General features: G+C 42.8%; 1 protein-coding gene across 1 annotated transcript in view; it reads left to right on the top strand.

Annotated features, from left to right (window-relative positions):
* Positions 1-17,960, top strand: part of clec16a (C-type lectin domain containing 16A) — a 31,884-nt gene extending 13,924 nt beyond the window's left edge. Inside the window, exons 10-19 of the mRNA XM_071542128.1 lie at positions 5,968-6,298; positions 9,191-9,302; positions 9,513-9,613; positions 10,603-10,722; positions 10,933-11,042; positions 14,479-14,523; positions 16,056-16,106; positions 16,385-16,513; positions 17,638-17,758; positions 17,944-17,960. Coding sequence (XP_071398229.1) covers positions 5,968-6,298; positions 9,191-9,302; positions 9,513-9,613; positions 10,603-10,722; positions 10,933-11,042; positions 14,479-14,523; positions 16,056-16,106; positions 16,385-16,513; positions 17,638-17,758; positions 17,944-17,960 — 1,137 coding nt within the window. The remainder of the gene's footprint in view (positions 1-5,967; positions 6,299-9,190; positions 9,303-9,512; positions 9,614-10,602; positions 10,723-10,932; positions 11,043-14,478; positions 14,524-16,055; positions 16,107-16,384; positions 16,514-17,637; positions 17,759-17,943) is intronic.
* The last annotated feature ends 324 nt before the right edge of the window (positions 17,961-18,284 follow it).

Below are 18,284 nucleotides of genomic sequence, written 5' to 3'. Positions count from 1 at the left end.
GAGAGCACAGGGTCATGGTTTTCTCCATGATTCACCCACATCAAGGCATGAATATGCAAATCACCCACATTGCTCTGTCTTTCTTTCTTTCTTTCTTTCTTTCTTTCCATTTCTCTTCTCGCTCGCTTTCGCTCCTTCCACCTGTCTTCCTGTCTGCCTGGGCCTTGGGGTTGCAACGTGTGACTCGTGTCGTTCTCTCTCTCTCTCTCTCTCTCTCTCTCTCTCTCTCTCTCTCTCTCTCTCTCTCTCTCTCTCTCTCTCTCTCTCTCTCTCTCTCTCTCTCTCTCCTTTGCTCTCTCCTTTCCTCCGCGTCTCTATTTATGTTTTGTCTCGCCTTGTTATTTCCCTTCGCTTTTTTTTTTTTTTTTTATTTCCCTCCCCTTCTTTCCCCCTTCTCTTCCCCATCCGATTCCCCTCGTCTCTCTTTTTCTACTTCTCTCTTCCTCCCATCCCCTCTCTCTCTCTCTCTCTCCCTCTCTCTCTCTCTCTGACCATCTGCTTGTGTAGCCAGGTGGTTGTGTTGTGCGAGGTAGTGAGCGTTTCTCAGAACCCTTGTGGTTTTTCTCCGCTCTGTTTGTGTGTGTGTGTGTGTGTGTGCGCGTGTGTGTGTGCGCGCGTGTGTGCGTGTGTGTGTGTGTGTGTGTGTGAGGCTTGCGGCTGTTGTAAGAAGGAGCCTACCTTTTCAGTGAATGCGAGTGTGAGGGTGCGATGTATTAACAACGTCGGTCTACCGCAAGAGGGGCCAGCCAGACGGCACTGCGATAGACTCGGGAGCATTTTTCAAAGCATCGGTATAGCATTGCAGGAACGAGTTGTTCTTCGTTGGTGTAATTGCCGCGTGCGTTTTATAGCTCGCGGCTCGATTCCCACATCAGATAGACACGTCTCTCGTTTGATTTACCGTCGATCGGAAAAAAGGGGGCCGGCAGACGCAAAAAAAAACACGGGCTCCGTCTTTTTCGGCGCAGGTGGTCAGGTGGCACTTCCTGTTTTGCCTGTGATGTGGCAGGAAATGAGGTCACGCGGCGGAGCACACCGTCAAGAGCCGGCTCCCCTAACCCAGATGTCGTTCCTGGAAGAGGATGGTGCGCGTGCGTGCGTGTGTGTGTGTGTGTGTGTGTGTGTGGGCGTCACTGTTGATGCACCCTTACCCTGCTCAGGACGGCCTTTGCGTTCTTCTTCTTCTGTCTTTTCTTCTGTACACATGTTGCAAGTGCACCAGTTCGATACAGTATGCATTTGCGTGCATGTGTGTTTGAGTGTCTCGTTTTCAATGCACATGCAGATGTTTCGTTGCCCATGGTGTTTGCATTAATTAGTTCATGTTTCGCCTCCAAGTGCCCTATTTTGGTGTGCGGTTGAGTGTGTGTGTGTGTGTGCGCGTGTGCATTTGTGTGTGTGTGTAGGTTTGTCTTACATGCTCTCTGACCTCCATTAATTTCTCAGCATCGGCTCAGAGTGTGAGTGGTTTACCAGAACTTAGTCTGCAAACAGGTGCACCGCACTCACACACACACACACGCGCGCACACACACACACACACACACCAATACTAGTCTGTGGTTTATGTCTGACAGTATACACACTGCGTATTTAGCAGCAGCACAGTACAATCCTGACTGCTGAGATGCAACAGTGTATCAGTGTTTTTAAAGTATGAGTCCAAAAAAACAAAGTAGATTACATAGAAACCCACATTGCAATATTGCATAGCATGAAAAACAATTCAAAATTAAAAAGCATATTATCTTGTTATTCACACTTCTATTAAACTTTACTTCTATAAATTTGCATTTTTCAACATTTAGCTGATTTTCCTGTCCAGAGTGACTTACAATGAGGGAGACGTTACCGGTTTCTTGCTTTCTGATTGGCTGCCCTGTACTTTGGTCTGTCTTCTTAATGTTAATGCTTCCCTCCCTCTCTCTCATAAGTACATGGAGAAAGGCCAGGGAGTGAGAGAGAGAGAGAGAGAGAGAGAGAGAGAACGAGGGATGGAGGAGAGCGAGAAGACAGGAGGGATGAGCGAAGGGCATGGATTAAAAAAAAAGATAAACGGAACCGCTTTCAGTTCATTCGGCACACTTTTTTTCCCCATAATGCACCGCTTCCTTCCAGCAAGTGCGTACTGTATTGCTGAGAAACTGCAGAGGTTTTCTTGCCACAAATTAGAATAAGGAGGTTAGTGCCTACAGTTTGCAACACTGTACACCAGGTGTATGTGTGTGTGTGTGTGTGTGTGTGTGTGTCGGTGGTTTGCGTTAGCGTAACAAGTACAGTGAACTAGGCCAGCCCAGTTTCAGTGTGCGATACCTGACCCTCTTCCTCTTTGTGTCCTGTAACAGAGTTATGTAATGTTATGTAAGCGGCGTTATACAAATGAAATCAGCTTATTACCACAGAAATATGATACATCCCGGAATCCATCGGCCCCCTATTTTGCAAAACCTGCCGGACTCTCGCCATCTAGATCAACTTACCAGCCAGCCAAGTGAGGCTGAGTGGCATTTTTCCCTTGCGCTTAAGCGACTGGTATGTGTACAGATGCTTCTCCAACCCAGTTCCATTTTCGGCTTACACCCGGTCCCCAAAGTCTGGAAACCTATCGAAACTGAACTTAAGAATACCCAAGTCTTGAAAAGTCTGGAAATTACATAAAATGTTCAGAAAAGTACGGACCAAAGCTATTATTCAGTTGCAATACGCACAACTACATATTTGATGTACTTGTAGACCCTCCATGTGAGGGGTCGTGGCTTAGTCCGGTGGTTCTCAATGTGGGTCAGGGGGACCACCAAGGGGTCCTTGAGGGGGTTCCAGGGGGTCCGCAGCAAATTGATGAATCGTTAAACTTCAGCATTATTTCATTTACAAGAAGTGAACACAATTAGAGAATGTAGAGGAATGACTGTTTTGATCATAGTTTCTCTGTTATCTCTCCACCTACAATACAGATAGTCATGGAATTCTGGACAAAATCATATCTAACAATGAAAATATTCCCAGATTTCCGTCTGAGAGACAAAATCTCATGGAATGGGGGTCCGTGGCTCGAATGTGAACTACATGAAGGGTCCTTGATTTTTTTTTTAAATTCTTTTTAATATATACAACATCTAACAACATATAACATATAACATATACGGTACATACATTCATATCTGGGGATCACGTAATATAGCCAAAGCTCCCCTGGCCACCAATCTAGACGCACCATGGTATTGACATGTCATGACCAAAAGAACCAAACTAATTCCCCCAAACAAACACCATAACTTATACACATATACAATACATACGCACATCCACATACAGCCACACAGACAATGTAATACATAATACACACACACTCATGCTTACATACACACACACAAATGTAGTTACATGAAATCAAGATATGTACAGGGGTAGGTGAATAGGCCAAAACAATTAGACAAAAATAAATAAATAAATAGATAAACAGATAAATAATAATATATACACAAACATAATCAAGCGACACAAAAAAAAACCTAACAGCCCCCTGGTCCTCCATGACCTTTTCATCCGCAGAACTACTATTCCCATCCTTCCCCAAGGCTTAGTTGTTCCCATCCCTTTAGGAATTTCAAGGTTTGTAGTTTTCTTTTAGATGTTAATCTTTCTATCATCCAGTGTGTTTTTAAGGTTTTGCAATCTGAAATATTAAGCTGTGTGCCTATTTTCCGCTTTATTATGAATGCTTTGCCAAACAGGATTACAATGTTACTGATATCTGATTTGCTGCTACTTAAGTCTCCTAAAATTACAGTTTGTAAGTTGATAGTATATTTTTTTTTATTATAGTTCATTATCCACTTTTGGACTTGATCCCAAAATAAAGCAACAACGATTCCTCTTCATCATTGCAAAACCTACACAAGCAAGTTTGTTCTAGGCCCCAAATAGATAGCGTCTTGGATGTTATAATGTCACATGCCTGAGAATCGTCTTCATCTAGCAAGATAACAAGGACACAAACCATTGCCATCAGCCTGCATGGATAACCAATCTTTCATTTCCCATAGATATGAGAACCGAGCACAACATACAAACAGGCGGCTTAGTTTTACTGTAAGTCAATGTGTTTGCTTCTCAGCACGCCGTCTTATCATGTACCAGCTGTTTCCTGTGTGTGTGTGTGTGTGTGTGTGTGTGTGTCTGATGGAGTGACTGTGTGTTGAGAAATGGGCTCCTTCTGGTTGCAGTACGGCCTCACCTGTCATCGATAATGTACAGCCGTTTGTGTGTGTGTGTGTGTGTGTCAAGTGGTCATTGTCTTATCTGATAATATATGAGGAGGAAGTGGCTTGTGTGTTTTAGCAGCATTTGACCAACACGATAGCGCAAGAAGGATTTACTGTAAGGCCTTGTGTTTTTGTGTGTGTGTGTGTGTGTGTGTGTGTGTGTCTTCACATGCGTGTTTGTGTGCATCTGTGTGTTTGCATGCAAGTGTTCCAGTAAAGAGCTGTGGTGATATTGTCTTCTGGGAAAAGGACCGTGAGAGCGAAGTCTCTTCTAAGTAGCCAATCTCTGAGTGCGTTTATTATTATTATTATTATTATTTCACTATCAGTTCTAAGATGTTATTATATTATGTCAGTTTATTACAGAAACAGGTTTTATTGCATTTTTGAGTCATTTAGAGGAGCCTTTTATCACACTTTGGTTATTCCATTATCTGACAGTTATCACATGATCAGCTGCTTCACCCCCTCTCTCTCTCTCTCTCTCTCTCACTCACCCACTCACTCATGCCTAGTTCACGCTATGTGGCTTGATGTGTGCGAGCTCTGTATGAACATGCCCTGCAGACCTGCCATCCATGCACCCTGGCATGTTTCTTGCTCTTTCATGACAGCCACACGCCCGGAAACTCCACTAGCCTACTTTTAGTGGCGCTGTGGGAAAATTCAGCCGTCCAAAGGCCCCGGCAAGAGAAAAAAAAAAAAAAAGAATCAGCCAGTAGTTCCAGTTCCTCTTTGTTCAGGCAGTCCTTGATGGAAAAGCGTCTAGGTAACATGAGCCAGCCATTAGCGTTGTCACAATACCAGTTTAGTATCTAGATTACTTTATTTGAACCAAAACCATGGAATGCACCGTTAAGTTTAACATGAGAATCAAAGGGGGGATATCCTAGGATGTGGCAATTCCTAGTGTTTCTGGTGATTTTGGTTCTTGGAGGTGTGAAGTAATCACAGTAAAAAAAAATGGAATCATGTTACTGTGCCGTTTCCCCAGAGTCACCAACTATAAAACACATCAGATTTTGCTCCAGTGTCTATGTAGACAGTGTCTATGTAGACACTGGACTGTCTGAAATCGACCAATCAGTGCTAAGAGGAGAGTGGCAAGCCAATCAGAGTAGTAGCTCATTAGCAAAAGAAGCTGCTTATGTAAAACAACCTATTTTGTTGTAGGTGGGAAACAAACACTGGGAAGTGAATAGCTAAAGCTAGAACTAAATGATTTTTACTGAAAAAAACGTTATAGACTGAAAGGCTGAAAAAGCAAAAGATCCCCCTCCTTTAAATAACTTCATAAATATTCATCTCTGCAGTGAGAACAAATAACAAAAGAAATACATCAAGAACTTGAATAAAACTCCCGACACAAGTTTAGTCAGTTTAGGAGGACATTCAGGGATTCAGTTGGAGACCCTCTTCAGACTCAGGCTCTGTCCATTCCAAAGCTACTTCTCCTTTTCTTAACAATTCCAATCCACGTGCCATCTGCATGTGTCCGCCTTCTAGAGCAGATGTTGAAATGGAATTTCAGCTTGCAAAACACATTTGGTTAAAGCATCCAAGTCTCTCAAAAGACTATTGGTTATCATGCCAATGCTTCCAGGCGTTCTTCTCTTGGTTAATGTGTTTCTCTGTCTCCCCCTCTCTCTATCCCTTTCTCCTCCTCTCTTTCCCTGCCTCTCTAATTCCCCCCTCCCTCCAGGCCAGTGCAGGTGGTGTGCGTCGCTTCACCAAGCCCCCCGAGTCCCTGGAGCGCTCCCTGGAGCTCTCGCGCCACCGGGGCCGCAAGAGAACCCAGAAGCGGCCCAACTACAAGAACCTGGGCGAGGACGAGGAGGAGGACAGGGCCGGGGGAGGCGGAGGAGGAGGAGGAGGCGGAGGAGGGGGAGGAGGAGGAGGAGGGGGGGGAGGAGGAGAGGAGGGCTGGGAGGACGACGGCCGAGAGAGGGAGAAGGGAAAAGGTACAGAGGGAGGAGGAGGAGGAGGAGGTGGGAGTTCTAAGGGAAGCAGAGCGAGTGGGGAGACGGCGGAAGGTGAGTGGACACGGGAGTACAGGACTGTGTGTGTGAGTGTGCCTTCACTGCCATCGATCAGACCCGACCTCCCATGATGCACTCTGATTACCCAGCGGCCTCCACGGCAGCAGCCCTCCTCTCCAAACTGACAAGAGAACGACTAGAACAATTAACAACAGAAAAGTAAAACGATGATAACAGCTTAATTCCAATAACAGCTTAACTATTAATCATAATGTACTCTGCTTGCTGTTTGCTGTAACTTCAATATTTTTTCATTTTAGCTAACAAATGAGACTTAGACTATTTAGTGATGTGTTAGCTCAGGGAAGAAAGAGTGGATTAGACCTCGCTTCAGCCTCTCCAAACTGGCCGAGAAAGAAAAATCACTCAAATGCTAAAACAATGAAGACTATGCTATGATATGAAAAGCGAGAAAATGTGAGAAATAAGGAAAAGGAAAGGATGAAGGAGTGATCACACTTAAGGGTTAAGAAAAAAGTGGATGAAAAAGAGCAGAAGCAGGAAAAAAAAACCCTCTTTGGGCAGTTTTGAGACGAGGCCTCCCTCTTTCCGCTGATTCCCCCGTTTGGCACCTTGTCATTTCCCCACGGTTACCATGGCTACCACTGATCGCCGCGTCCGCCGCGGCCTCGGTGGCAGCCGACTGTCCATCTCCACGGTGATACACCATCCATCCTGTGCTCCTCACCTCTCCGCCTGTCTCTCACTCTCTTGTGTGCATGTGTGTTAGCATCTGAGGGTCTGTGTGTGTGTGTGTGTGTGTGTGTGTTTATAAGTAAATATGTTAGCATTTCACTCGTCTAAAGTGATTCCTTCTTTCCTCGGACTGAATAGGGAGCCGAAGTTGACGTCATTTTCGTCAACCCTTTGGTTGACTTGACCCTATATCAATGTATGGGAGGTTACTTCATATAAGCAATTTAAAAAGCATATGACTTTTATTTTGAAATATGTTGTTGGTAGCATCAACATATTTCGCTCGGCTTAATTTCACAAAAATTCATTCAGTATTATTTACATGTATGACAAATTTAACTACACTACCTGGCAGGCGTTTAGCTGGAATGTTCCATCTCCTGCAAAGGGAACAAGCTACATTAGCTAGCTAACTAGCTAGCTACAGCTTCACAGGCTACAGTGAAAACATGTTGGTAGTTGCTATCATGAGCCTGAACTCAGACTTTAGCGAAATCCCAAACTGCATCTCAAGAGGTGAAAACCTAGCCATGCGCGACACCGTCTACTCCCTACAACAGTTGGTACATTCTACATTGTCGTTCTCCATCATCTCCATGTTTTCTGTACGTTTCTACGCCATAAAATAACAGAAGCGTGTAAGTCGTCTAAAAGCTTATACTGTGTAGTGAGCCGAAGGTGAATCTCAAACCATTCGTTGCTTTGTTTAGTTGCAGAAGACATTCTACTTTGCAGTTAGGGCTGCAACTAACGATTATTTTCATTGTCGATTAATCTGACGATTATTTTCTCGATTAATCGATTAGTTGTTTGGTCTATAAAATGTCAGAAAATGGTGAAAAATGTGGATCAGTGTTTCCCAAAGCCCAAGACGATGTCCTCAAATGTCTTGTTTTGTCCACAACCCAAAGATATTCAGTTTACTGTCATAGAGGAGGAAAGAAACCAGAAAATATTCACATTTAAGAAGCTGGAATCAGAGAATTCTGACTTATTTTTCTTAAAAAAATTACTCAAACAGATTAATCGATTATCAAAATAGTTGCCGATTAATTTAATAGTTGACAACTAATCGATTAATCGTTGCAGCTCTATTTGCAGTCAATAGTAGAGTAGCTTGTTTGTATTAGCCAACTGTTCCATCTTCTGTCCATAGACACACCAAGGGCATTGAGTTTAAAACTTGTTCATCTTTTAAAGACTCGATTTTTGTTGATTTGTAAGAAAACTTCAAACTGTCTAGGTGTTGCTTAAATGTGTCAGCAATTAAATGATACAACGTTTAAAAGTTTCCGGTAAATGTCCACTGACCATGTTCATTCATCCGTTCATGACACACAATATCTCCAACACTGCCAATCGGATTTTGATTAAACTTGAGGGAATGATGCATCTCACCATCACACTCCAACAGTTTCGAAATTAAAGAATGACCCAAGGGTAATTCTACAGTTACGGTACAAAACACAAAATACTGATTGGCCAAGAGGGGGACTGATTCATTTGTGGGGGATGACATATTTACAGTTTTTGTTTCATTTCGCGACGGTAAGGATATTTTCAAATAGTTGATATCTGACTTTGGAACGCGCCTTGGCTGTCTTCACAACCGGAGAACTTTCTAAAGGTCGCGATGCACAGGCAATATTTTTCGGCAGAGCAAATTTGCATGGACAAAATTCAGTGTGAATAACATTGTGGGCTGCCGCGGAACAAACACTTTCAAAATGAGGCATCTACCATTTTTTTTGGGGGGGGGGGGAATGACACCTACTCTCACAAAACGATCGATAAGAAAAGTCAACGAATTGCAATATGGTGCTTTTGAAAGGATAGTAGGTAACTTCTAACTTGTAGTTAGTCCTTGGTTGACAAAATGAAACACTTTTAGATCTGACAAATATTGGTCATCAGGTAATTTTCTCCCTAATGGATATAAAAATTGGCCCATCTTTATTGCTTCAACATGTTGCCCATGTTTTGAACTAGTGTAGGGAGAGAGGGAACCACTTTAGACTGTAAATTCATAATCACTGGTGAGTCCATTTTTCTCTCCACATCGACCAGGTGTGTTTCTGTAGGGTGTGTGTGATGTGAGTGTGAATAGCACGTGTTACCCTCACGCAAATGTGTGTGCTTTTATGTAAGTACTAAATCTGAGTGTGTGTGTGTGTGTGTGTGTGTGCACAGAGATAGAGATGGTGGTGATGGAGAAGTGCAAGGTGTCAGAGCTGACAGAACAGAACATCACTGATGAGGAGAAGACCGCCGCAGCCACCCGCACACACGCACAGAGGAGCAGGTACACACACACACACACACACACACACACACACACACACACACACACACAAAGAGATAACCCCACCAAGCAGGCAACCACACTGAATGGTTTAGATAGTTTTGAGATGGAAAGAATGAATAAAAGGAAAGAAATGAGTCTCTCTGGACTGATGTTATCTTCTTTCTCTCTCTTTTTTTTTTGTCTCTCTCTCTCTCTCTCTCCCTCCAGGCCGTTCCTAGACATGGTGTACAGTGCTTTGGACTGCACCAATGAGGACTACCACGCCCTGTTTGTCCTCTGCCTGCTCTATGCCGTCTCACACAGCAAAGGTAAGCCTGGGTCACAACGCATTTAGACGCATACCCTTACATACTTTTACATTTACAGTCATTTTTTATATACTTTACATTTTGGCGCATGCTATAGAGCGGTGGTCTTCAATCCTCGAGACCCAGAGCGCTGCTGGTTTTCATTCTAGCCATCTAATCAGGGACTGATTCACAACGCAATTAACTACCTGGTAGGATAGAAAACCAGCAGGACCAGGATGGGGGACCACTGCTATAGAGGGGCTTTAAGTGATGTTACTCACCCTCTGGCAGCCATATTGGAGGTCCTCAGCTCTTGGGCAACTGGGACTTTGAACAGGTGGTTGCATTTCTAAATATACGACTTGGCTATCTCAACAGAATTGAAAAGACATGGTTCAATTCTGTGCTGTTTATGAATGGGAACTGCTCATTTCACCACTGATATATTGATTTAGTGTTTAGATAATGCCAGCTTGTTAGCTAGCTCACCATAGTATCTGATCAGCTAACCGCTACCGTCTTGTAAACACATCTGATTTGTGCACTAGCTAACATATCGAGTAGAAGCTAGTGTAGAAGCTTCTAGTGGCTAGTAGTCTTAAAATGAATATTGGTTGCTTTGCTAAATTAGCCTCCAGGCTAGTTAGCTAGCTAACAAAAAAAACAACAGTTCAGGTTAACTGAGGTGACTCTTCTCAAGCTACAACTCAGATTAGAGCTAAAGATAAGACAGTTTACGGTCACTGTAACCTACATTTGGAAACAAAACAACCTTATCAGACTGTTCTTTTACTTATATCATTACTGATTCACCTACACCCACTACTGAACTTCTTTTTCTTTCTTGGTTGTTACATATTTAGTCATTATATGGAAACGGCTAATTCTCCACTGCAAAGCCTCTGTTTGAGCTCTCAATAAAAGTGCGTGTGTGTGTGTGTGTGTCTGCATCTGCCTGTGTGTGTGTGTGTGTGTGTGTGTGTGTGTGTGTGTGTGTGTGTGTATAGGTATAAACGGTGACCTTCTGGAGCGGCTCCAGTTGCCAGTTCCTGACCAGGAGAGGAGCTCCTACAGCCTGGTGCTGGTAGAGAGGCTGATCAGAGTTATGAGCCAGGCAGCACAGCCAGGTAACACACACATGTACACACACACACACACACACACACACACACACACACACACACGTACAACACTTATAAATACACTGGACGGCATCGATCATGTGAAATACTGTATAAATGAAAGCAAATATAATGTAAATCTATACAGAAAACCTTGTTAGGAGATCAATGTCTTCATGTTCCTCTCTTTGTGTGTGTGTGTGTGTTTATGTGTAGATGGTAAGGTGCGTCTAGCTACCCTGGAGCTGAGCTGCCTCTTACTAAAGCAGTCTGTACTGTCTGGACACCACTGTATCATCAAAGATGTACACCTGGCCTGCCTGGAGGTATAGTACACACACACACACACACACATACACATACACACCAAGATACACATGCTTGCACACTTACTAACTCTTCTCACACATGCACAAACACTTCCACCTTTCACATACCAGAGTCAGATTTATTTTCGCCAGGTACATTTTCACATACTAGGAATTTGGCTTGGTGAAGTTGGTGCAGTGCAATATACAGGCATATAGACAGACAAACAAGCAGCAATCAAGCTTTACAAATATAATTTAAATATCAAATATAAGATACGAAGAAGAAGAAAGAAGAGATTCCTGAAAAATACCAGACAATAGGTGTAAAAAATCATTCCTGTGTTCCTAGAATGATCATGCCTAAACAAGCGCACTCTGATCTGCTTGACATTAGATGAGGATTAGCCTTCAAAATAAAAGCGCAAAGGTTTATATGTGTAGAAATAGATTTAAACCAATGTATTTGTATTTAATAGTCACACCCAGTAGTTGAGTACAAAGATTAATATTTTATGTCAGTTATGTTTAGTAAAAATACTATAATATGTGTAATCTGTAACTATAAAGGCTTTCATTGCTGTCAAAACACCAAAAAAGTAGATTCAAACAGTAAGTTTAAATCTATTTCTACATGTGTGAACCTTTGTGCTTTTATTTTGAAGGCTAAACACCATCTAAGTCAAGCAGGTCAGAGTGGGCTTTCTGCCTGAGCAGCCCTAAGGTCCTATGGTGGCAGCACAAAGTCAACAAATTAATGGCAGTGCCATCAATATTACTCAAAGACGCTAGTTTCACCGCTAGTTTCAGTGGCTCAAACCAAGACGTAAATACAACTGGATTACATTAAACAGCTGTGCCATGTTGGCCGTCTGTGAAATGCAAGCTCATCATCATCTCCACCCATTTTCTTTTTTTTTTTAGCCTGGGTACATCAGTTATATTGAGTTACGGATATTTCATTTTTTGAAATTTCAAGAATCTACAGTCTAACCCTAACCCATATAATAAAAACAACAAACAATTATTACTAAAAGGTCAGACTCCCAAAAACTGTTTTCCCATCATGGGAACTTTCCTGGGAAGCCTGTGGGATCTCTCTGGAGAAATCATTGGGCACCAAACCAGTCATGATCAGCAGGGTCTGATCACTGCCAAATCCAGGAAGCTGTAATTCCCTATTTAGCCCTCTAGAGGCACTGTTATCCTAATTCAGTGAAACAATCCCCGCCCTTTCCATTTAACACAAGCACTTCCTCAGAATCCGCATTGCCGTTAAGTTTCTCAATAAGCGGTAATCCACCGTTATGGCCCAAGAGGTTTTTCACACCAGATACCGTGCGATAGAAGTGATGTCCCGGACGAGCCCAACTTCCCTTTTCCCCTCCTCTCACTGCTCGGTCCTCACCCTTCCTCCCCTTCCTTTTTCTTTCTTCAAACTCCTGTCTCTCTGTCTCTCTTTCTCTCTCTCTCTTTCTCTTCCTCCTCTCCTCCTCCTACCCCCCCGGGATTGCACAGCCATTCACATAAATCTTCCTCATTCTTCTGGGAAACGGTTGAATTTGATTTCCTCTTAATTCAGTGGAATTCTCCCCACCCTCTCTTTCACTCTCCTCCTCTCTCTTCCTTCCTCACCCTTCCTCCCCTTCCTTTTTCTTTCCTCAAACTCCTGTCTCTCTGTCTCTCTCTCTCTCTCTCTCTCTCTCTCTTCCTCCTCTCCTCCTCCTACCCCCCCGGGATTGCACAGCCATTCACATAAATCTTCCTCATCCTTCTGGGAAACGGTTGAATTTGATTTCCTCTAAATTCAGTGGAATTCTCCCCACCCTCTCTTTCACTCTCCTCCTCTCTCTTCCTTCCTCACCCTTCCTCCCCTTCCTTTTTCTTTCCTCAAACTCCTGTCTCTCTGTCTCTCTCTCTCTCTCTCTCTCTCTCTCTCTCTTCCTCCTCTCCTCCTCCTACCCCCCCGGGATTGCACAGCCATTCACATAAATCTTCCTCATCCTTCTGGGAAACGGTTGAATTTGATTTCCTCTTAATTCAGTGGAATTCTCCCCACCCTCTCTTTCACTCTCCTCCTCTCTCTTCCTTCCTCCCTGCTGAGTTACACGAAGTCATCTTGTTACTCGTGATGCTACAACTTTATGAAATGACTGAAGCATCAAGTTTTTAATTTGACTCTCTACAGTCATTGGCCTGGTTTCCACTGCAGGGTCTAGCAGCACTGGTCAGGTCTTACCTACTATTGATATCAGTCTAGTTTAGCATCACTGGGGGTTTCTGCCTCAATGATTTCCCAGCTCTGTCATGGTTTCACATAAATGAATAGTGCTGCTGTGTCTAAAATTGTAATCCTGATGGTTTTTGTAGATATCATAATCAAAATTATTAGTCACAATTAATCATCAGAAGATATTTAACTTATTTTTTTGCGTCTTTTATCAACATCTTGTCTATTTCTAACTACAGCAGAAATTCTAAATGAAATGAAAAAAAAAATTCAGTATGCATATTCTGCATTTTTAATGGTGGAAACTGAAATTGTAATATATTTTTATTGATGATTAACTACTTTCAGTTTCATGTTATTATCATAATGAGTTGGCGCTGACCCTGCTAATTCTCCAATATAATCTCTGGTATTGTTGGAAGACACTCCAGTGTTTCCAGCATCAATCCATGCAGTATTAATGGCACACTGCTTCACATTGGTTATTGATTTCTTCTTCTTCTTCTTCTTCCTTAAACCACTTCTTCTTACGCTGACTGCCCTTCACCTGCCACTATGGCACTAATTGAGAATCGATAGGTCAATGAAATCTTTACTGCCCTTGAAGGAATTAGCCTTGCACAAGATAACACATGAACAGAAGCATTATTAAACAATTAGACGCTCCTGTTACATCACACCGTGTTCCTGTTATCTGTGGGATTCAGCAGTACTTACTCAGAGGAGGTCTGTTTTACAGTTGCCACCCATTCCTAGAAACGACAGTCAGTAGAGAAGACTTCACCTTCGTTTCAGTTCATGTGGTTTTCAGGGTTAAGCCTTGATGTTAAGGTGGTCTAGTGCTTAGTAAGTTTTGTAACTCAAAGTTCACAGTTGCCCTCAACTGCTGATCATTTGATTGATGTAACCTCAGAGATGTATGAAATGGAAAGACTTACATTTCTGCTGAGGTTAGATAGGGAAGTTTTTGAGAGAAAATGGAAAAAATTATTTTTATACCCCCCACCATTTTTGATTAAAAAAAAAAACATTATTTCTTTTTTATTATCTTATTTATTTATCTACCATTTAGCTGTTTACTTATCTACTACTTTCCCACTCTTTTGTACATGGACCTGTAGAATTCAAATTTAAAACAAAAGTCACATAAAATGTAATTAATGCTGTATTTGTTATTAAAGGCTTTATTGCTTATTACTTTATATTTTCTGTTTCTACTTGCAGGGTGCTAGAGAAGAAAGTCTGCATTTGCTGCGGAGATTCTACAAGGTATCTAGTAACACACACACATACCACTTACCACTTTAAACAACTTTTTCAGACAGACGAGACAGGAGAGCAGCTACAGTGAGGCGGAGAAATACGGAGTGAAACGGATGATTTAAGGCGAACAAGCGGAAAGACAAAGAGGCAGACAGGCAAACAGCCGATCTGATCCTTAAATAACTGAGACAAGTCCTAACACAGAGCACTGTCATAACAAAGGTAGAATTATGCTGTATCTGGTTTAGAATCACGGTCTGTTTTGACAGGCATCCAAACCTTGTAATTAATAGCTAAACCGCTGTCATGCCCAGGAAATAACTTTTGTGTGTGTGTGTGTCCTGAGTGTCTGCTGATTATAATAGGAGCTGTTTCCTTGAAACCTTGACAGCTGGACTCTCAAAGTTTCCCAGTGATGCCTAGTTATGTTTCCTCATACACACAAACACACACACTTGTATTATGCCCTGTGAACAAGGGTTATCAGTCTGATAACGACACACTGAGGTCATTGTCATCGCAAAATGCTTTCACTTTCCCTTTGAGTAACATGGATAATGGCATCGGAATGATCGGATGAGCATTATTAACTAAACTCTAGCCAGTGTGGTGAGATAGTCAACTGCGCATGTCTAACCGACTTCACTGCTCGTCTTATCTGTCCATCCAGACGTGCATCTCCTGTTTAGTTCCACAGCGTCATTTTGTTGATCTTGTATCATCTTGGAATTTCTCCTCAACATTTGGGATCAGTTAGAGCGGTCATGTGGTGCGGCCCAGAGGAATCGTTCACCCAAAAATGAAAATCCTGTCATTATCTACTCACCCTCATGCCAAATGAAACACAGGTGAAATTTGTTAGTCCATATAACACACAGGGAGGTTGCAGCACAACTTGGTAGCAGCCTTCTCCAAAACAACTGAAGTCAATGGGGACCTGTTCTTTAGAGTTCCAAAACAAAAACAGCCAAACAATCACACTGTGAATAGAAAGACCTATACACCATAATTTGTTGCAAATCAATCAGCTGTAGTTCAGATTTGCACTAAATGATGGTGTAAATATACTGTAGGTCTTTTTGGAACTCTGAAGAACTGGTCCCCACTGACTTCAGTTGTTTTGGAGAAGGCTGCTATGGAGTTGTGCTGCAGCCTCCCTGTGTGTTATATGGACAAACTTCACCTGTGTTTCAACTGGCATGAGGGGGAGGAGATGATGACAGAATTTTCATTTTTGCGTGAACCTTTAAGGCACGTTTCCAACAGAGCCGCTCAGTGGCCCACAGTAGAAGAATGTGAAGAAGGTGTGAACAGGCATCTTAAGCTTTGAAACAGTTGAGATGTGGGCTGCGCAAAAGGGGATGAAACTCCTAATCCTAACTCCTAATCACACACAGTGTTTTGTCCCGTAGATGTGTTGTCATTCTTGAGTCTGGTGATTTTGAGGCTTGCCGTTTCACTCCAGCTGAATCTGCTCTCTTCTTCGCCCCACTGTATCTGATCTCTAATTGGCTCTTCATTTTGTGATGTCATCACAGGGCGAGGAGATCTTTCTGGACATGTTTGAAGATGAATACAGGAGCATGACGGTGAGTTGGCTTTCATTTGACATTACGTTTGTGGGTTTGTTTTCCCTATAAAAAGTATCACCTACTTGAATGTGTGTGGGTGGGTAGGTGGATGGGTGTATACTTGCTTGTCTGTGCTCATGGACATGTACGAGTATGTTCATCTTTGTGTGTTTTTATGTCTTTGTACATGTCTGTATGTGCATGTATGTCCATTTCTGCTTGTGTGTATGCCCATCTGTATGCAGTTGCCTATAAGTGTATCTGTTAACGTGCATTTTTGTGTGTGTGTGTTGCAGAGTAAGCCGCTGAACGTGGAATACCTAATGATGGATGCCTCCGTACTGCTGCCGCCTACCGGCACCCCGCTGACTGGCATCGACTTCGTCAAGAGGCTGCCCTGCGGAGACGTGGAGAAGACACGCAGGGTGGGTACACACACACACATATAAAACACACTTCAAGTCAAGCATACTTTGATTTCTGCCCTGTCACACCTGGCACTTGAGTCCGGAAACAGTGGCACTCAAATGTAACAGATTGTTGAATTACAGTTTAGTTAATTAATTAATTAATTAATTAATTAATTACAGTTTTACCCATTCCATTTAGTGAAAAGTACGGTTAGGGCCACATGTAGAAAATGTATTTGAGTTCTGAGTTTACAGTCAAAATTCTGAGAATAGTCAGGATTCAGAGGAAAAATTCAGAATTCTGAGAATAAAGTCAGGATTCAGAGGAAAAAATCTGAATTCTGAGAATAAAGTCAGGATTCAGAGGAAAAAATCTGAATTCTGAGAATAAAGTCAGGATTCAAAGGAAAAAAGTCAAAATTCTGAGAATAAAGTCAGGATTCTGAGGAAAAAAGTCAAAATTCAGAGATTAAAGTCAGGATTCTGAGAAAAACGACAGAATTCTGAGATCAATTAATTACAGTTTTACCCATCCCATTTAGTGAAAAGTATGGAAGAGGTTTAGGGCCACCTGTGAGTTCTGACTCAGAACTCAAATATTTATTTCCCATGTGCTCCTCTTCCGCAGAAAAGGACTCGGATCAATCAATTAAGTCAGTTTGCTTTTCAGGCGTTGTGACACCTGAAATCAACCATGCTGAACACGCCTCGCTTGTTAATCCTTAATCACTGTATGTAAACACCTCAGCATGACAGTTACATCTGCTTTGGCGTGTTGTGCGCATGCATTCTTATTCATGACAAATACTTGATTTTCAAACGCGCGTGAAATTACACTGAGAAATGCAGCACAGGTGCTCTTCCTCCCATTAAACCTTTTTTTGGTTTGGCGTGCTGCCAAAATCTACAGACTGGCTTCCAAGGCACTCCCAAAAAAAAAACACATCAACACCCTGATGAAACCCTGTACGCCGAAATGCAGCATCCTTCCCGTGTCTTTTCATGGGTTGGAGCCATCGAATACAGTTTCAGAGAGTCAGGTTTCATACAAATATGGTGGGCTGGGCCTTGAGGATAAACGGTGTGTGTTCTCTCTCTGCCCGTGTGTGTGTGTGTGTGTGTGTCCCCTCTCCATGCAGGCGATCCGCGTGTTCTTCATGTTGCGGTCGTTATCGCTCCAGCTGCAGGGGGAACCTGAGACCCAGCTCCCTCTGACCAGACCCGAAGACCTCATCAAGACGGACGACGTCCTAGACCTCAGTAAGACGCACACGCACACACACACACACACACACACACACACACACACACTGTACACACATACGCGCGCATATGCAAACATTCACACCCACGCAGAGACACACACACAGACACGGTCGCAGACGTCTGTGCAGAGAGCTTCCCATGCTCAGATAATGTGAATACTGTTCTCTTACTCTATTCAGGTGAGGTGATGAGGTGATGATGGTGACGTTATAGAAACTTGCACGTGGTTAACTGTACCGTGGATATTACACACGCCACGGCATGGAAACGTGAGCAGCAGAGATTACACACACACACACACACACACACACATAGAGTGCAGGAACTTTGCTCATCCTCGCTTGCGTGCGGCTTACACCTTGTGTGTATGAACGCAACTCTTCTCCCTTCATTTGCGTGTGAAGCATTGTTCTCAAAACTGCGACTTGGCTTACACCGACTGTAGATATGAGAAGTGCTGTTCTATGCGCTCGTCACTTCACAGCGCTCCACCTCTCAGTGATTAGGCTGCAACTGAAAA

The sequence above is a fragment of the Centroberyx affinis genome, unplaced genomic scaffold (genome assembly GCF_046629955.1).
Source record: "Centroberyx affinis isolate AG114_WGS23_722 - 3 ecotype Tasmania unplaced genomic scaffold, CSIRO-AGI_Caff_v1 ptg004020l_1, whole genome shotgun sequence".
Taxonomy (NCBI): domain Eukaryota; kingdom Metazoa; phylum Chordata; class Actinopteri; order Beryciformes; family Berycidae; genus Centroberyx; species Centroberyx affinis.
The sequence above is the reverse complement of the archived record's forward strand: the minus strand, read 5'-3'. Positions and strand labels throughout refer to the sequence as shown.